The 4,484-nt window shown below is 35.0% G+C and overlaps 1 protein-coding gene across 1 annotated transcript; it reads left to right on the top strand.

Annotated features, from left to right (window-relative positions):
• The first annotated feature begins 1,620 nt into the window (after window positions 1–1,620).
• On the top strand, window positions 1,621–2,771 carry LOC112513471. The gene has a single exon (XM_025119748.1). The coding sequence runs from the start codon at window positions 1,716–1,718 to the stop codon at window positions 2,559–2,561; it is 846 nt and encodes a 281-aa protein (XP_024975516.1). The 5' UTR covers window positions 1,621–1,715; the 3' UTR covers window positions 2,562–2,771.
• Window positions 2,772–4,484: the final 1,713 nt, after the last annotated feature.

Genomic DNA, 4,484 nt, shown 5'->3' with positions numbered 1-4,484 from the left:
ATAATGTACAATTAAAATTAACTAATAATTTTTATTTACTATAAATTAATATTTACTATAATTGGTAATTAATATTAATTAGGATTATAATTGAAAAAAATGACAAAAAAAATACTTCATAAACTCCTCCAAATAACTTACATACATCCAAACGATTACTAAAAAAATAAGCCAGCTTATAAGGCGGTGTTTGGGATTGCTTATTTGAAACAACTTATGTTTTTCTACAAAAGCATTTATCAACTTATTATAAGTCAGAAGAGTTTAACTTCTTCAAAAACTTTTTATTACCAGTTTGACACCGATATAAGTTGTTTATCCAAACACTCAAAAGTGTTTATTATCGGTGTCATATCGGAATAAGTCAATAAGTTGTTTTTATAAGCAATCTCAAATACCCCATAAGTTAGCTTAGGGTGTGTTTGGTGTCTAGACAAGACATGACAAAACAGGAGAGGACAAGACAGGATAAAACAACTGTTTAACGTTTGGTAAGATAAAACTGGATAGAACATAACAAGTAAAATGACCAATTTACCCCTGATGAGTTGTTTTTGTTAATTAATTTATGTAATTTATTAAATTATAATAGAATATTTATTTTTTATAACAAAATATATCATGTGAAGTTTTCGTTAAAACAATTAAAATGACATCAAATAAAAAGTTTATGTAGTTTTCTATTTCTATTTTTATCTCTTTTCTACGTTATTTTTATTATTAATATATAATAAATTACATAAATTAATATAAAAATATAGAAACCATATAAAAATTATATATTGAGAACAATGAAAGATTAAAAAACATAAAATAAAATAACTAAAATTTAAAAAATGAATAAGATGTATAAAAAAGACCTATTTGATGTTTTAGAAGAGAATTAAGTTTTATTTTAAGGTTATATTGATAAAATATAAATCTGTTCCACTCTGTTCCTGTCTGTTCCATATAAAATTCATACCAAACGTGGAACAAGGATCTCTGTCACGTCCAATATACCAAACGCACACATTATGCTAACCGCACACAACGCCATTAGAAAAGGTGCCGCCAATGACTTTAAGTCAAAAAAATTAATAAAAGAAGAAATTTTGCTCTCCATAACGAGTCGTTGCGCAGCGCCCAATTTTATATGCATCTCTCTGGGTCACCAGATGGATCCGCCCCTTAATAGGTCGGTTTCTTTATTATATGTAGACTGTAGTTATGCCACTGCAGTTATGTAAGTGATTGTGATTTTTGTCCTTCTACAATTCCTTTATTGTGGGTATTATTATAATCGTTTTGTAAGCACACATCGGTCCTCCCTGTGAATATGACAATGAAAAATACACGAGTTGGAGTAATGAAGGAGAGTAACGAGGTGGAAATGGATGCATTCCAGATAACTTTTGTGTTTAATTATTAAGTGGGGTATCAGAAGTGTGTCAGTATTGATGGTGAAGAAGCAAAACCCCAAAAAGTTGCTACAGAAAACAGCCAAGCATTGAGCACCCACCACCTCACCTTCGAACCCTCCTTTTGTTAATTAGCAACCAATTTGTCACGGCTCTAACTTAGCAGCTCCTCTCTTCCCCAAAAGATTCTCCATGTAGCTTTCATTTTCGTCAAACTAAGATATAGACTGCCTACCTTCTTTCTGTCTATATTCCTCGTTCATAATTCCTACTGGGAGGAATCGGTTTTTGGTTCTCGATCAATCTTGATCGATAATGGATCAATCAAGATCATATTGGATCCAGAAGGATAGAACTTGTTTGAATTCCCACGTGTTATCTTCGTTTGGTGATTCTTGGGAAGAACAAGCATTCGCAGAAGATGCAGCTGGGCCACTGGGTGGGTGTATATGGCCTCCAAGATCTTATACTTGCAGTTTCTGTAGAAGGGAATTCAGGTCGGCTCAAGCTCTTGGTGGGCACATGAACGTGCATAGGAGAGATAGGGCTAGACTCAAGCAGATTTCAAGTCCAAAAGCCAATCAAGTTCTTGAACCTAATTCATCTTTGAGTAGATGTATGTTACAAAACCCTAATGAGATCTGTAACCCTAATTTTGACTTGGATCATACTCTCTTTTCATCATCTTCTCCCAGACCTTCTACAGTTTCCATTCTCACTCCTTTCACATGCTCTTTTGCTCAAGAAGATCAAAAGGGTAGTACTCCCGTATTGTCATGGTCCAAGTTTGAGTCCCGGAAAAGATTTCATTTAGACGATCTGGGAAACCAAGACAAGAGTTGTACAAAAGTTCTGGAGGCAAATTCCACCACTTCAAAGAAGAGTAATCATCAGATTGAAGTTCATTTCTCCGGTAACCTAAATTCACTCGTTAGAAGAAGATGCGAGACACCTATCTATAACGACAAGGATGAACCTAACGATGGTTTGTTCTCCAAGAGAAGGCGAACGGACGATGATGCACACTCTTTCTTTGCAAAGAATAGTGACACGATGGTAAATGGCGATGAAGCCGAATCACTGTTGCCTGTTGAACGTAGCCCAAACTCTACACTAGAGAATTTGGATCTTGAGCTGAGGCTGGGTGATCGGCCTAAATGAGGTGAGGCGTGAAAAAAACTGTCTTTAATAACTGTTGTTGCTTCTTCTTCCTTCCTTTCCTTTAACGTTTAGCCCATTTAATTGAAGTTTTAAGGGCAAGTCTTCTTCCTTGAATATGACAAGCAGCCATGGGAGTGTACCAAGAAATACATGTAATTTACATGAATATTAATTGATTGAAGCTTTTGTATTGGATCAACACTACTAGACAGTAAACTACTGCAGATTGAATGGATTCGATGGCATGTTTGTTTATAGAACCATTGACACCATCTTGAACCAATGATCATATCTTTACTACTTGCATCTGTATGTTACTTCATTTGTGATTCTGTACTCGATCAAATATGGGCACAAAATCATGTTCTCTTAGATTGAATTCATTATACAAAATACCTAGGATTGGGATACGAAATGGCTAAGGTCTTACATGGTCATTTACCTATATTGTTTTTTATTTGAATTCCAGTAATTTGACGTTAGAATAGGAAAAGAGATGTATTTAAGCAAAAGGTTGGTTACCGATGACCCGAGCGGCTCCACATATATGAACCCGCCCTCCTAGAAATCACATGAGAGGAAGCATTTTTGAGATGACGTCTCCACGGCTGAGGCTAGGGGGTTCAAATCTGCCTCCGACAAGATTCGAACTTGAACATGTTATGCAATTGAGCAAAGTCACTTCGTCCATTTACTACCAACTGATTCACACAACTGATAATAAAAAATGAAAAAAATGATATCGGATAATAACTATTTCATTTGTGTAAAATTTAATACCGGTCACATAAATTTAATCTTGCACGAAGGGTTTTTCGCTAAATTGGAGCAAAAATAAATTTATTGCCATTAACTACGTTATTACTGTTTTTTTGAACTATATATAATATTTATATATAGTACGACTCAGACACACTCCTCACTTTAAGAGATAAGTTGGAGGTACGAGGGTTCGACTTTAGGCACCATCAACATATTCTTCGGACAGATGATGGTTGCGGGCCCATATGGCGCGGGCACTACTGAAATTGTGTCATGACACTTTGCTAAGCAAAATAAGTAGAGCATACTCAAGTCGTGAATATCAGGTAAGATATATTTGTTTTGAAGTTTTCAATTTTGATTTCAGAAGTTGTTCAAAAATTCGTGAATTGTAAGAAGGATATATCCATTCTGTAACGAGACTTTGTAGTGTTTGCTAGGTTAAGATTTATAAATAGAAGATAGTTTATAAGTTAATTATGAGTTCAAATATTTTGTTTTGCTGATTAATTATTGCAAATATCTTCACAGAAACAAGTCAAAGATTTTCATATGATTCAAAAACATATATAATATTTATGTTAGAGTTAATTACATTTTTATCCCTATGGTTTCAATGTTTTTATGAATAAGGCCCTAAACCAAAAAACTTATGATAAAGGTCCTCAGGGTTTCATTTTCGCTATAAATTTGGTCCTTAGCTCGCCAATCCCCGCTCCCTTCTCTAGTCATTTTCTTCGGCATCCCGTTCCATCTCCTTTCCTCAGTTATAGAATTTTGCTTCTTTATTGATTGAGTTTCTGATGCAATCGATTACAAAGAGCCTAATATATATATATATACACACACACACAACTCTGCCTAGAATCAAGGAGTAAAAAGAGGCCCGATATGAGAGAATCGGGATAGATTACAGGATAGGCATGAGTTATATATGGATAATATTATGAAATTCTATACTCCCCCTCAACGTGGAGCATGTAGATTTTGCATGCTCAACTTGCTGACTAGAGACTCGAACTGTTGTAGTCACAAAGCCTTAATAAAGAGGTCTACAATTTGCATCTTCCACTACAAAAATGCTGGGTATCAGCGAGGGAAAATTCCCTCGCTGATCCGTCGCTGAAAGTGCTTTCCGTCGTTGATCCGTCGCTGATACTC

Source organism: Cynara cardunculus, assembly GCF_001531365.2.
Source record: "Cynara cardunculus var. scolymus isolate 2C chromosome LG 5, CcrdV1, whole genome shotgun sequence".
NCBI lineage: Eukaryota > Viridiplantae > Streptophyta > Magnoliopsida > Asterales > Asteraceae > Cynara > Cynara cardunculus.
Note: the sequence above shows the minus strand (reverse complement) of the source record. Positions and strands in the feature narration are given on the sequence as shown.

Bases quoted from the DNA above. Each gene is read 5' to 3' on its own strand.
- LOC112513471 (XM_025119748.1), top strand. From the start codon at position 1,716: ATGGATCAATCAAGATCATATTGGATCCAGAAGGATAGAACTTGTTTG.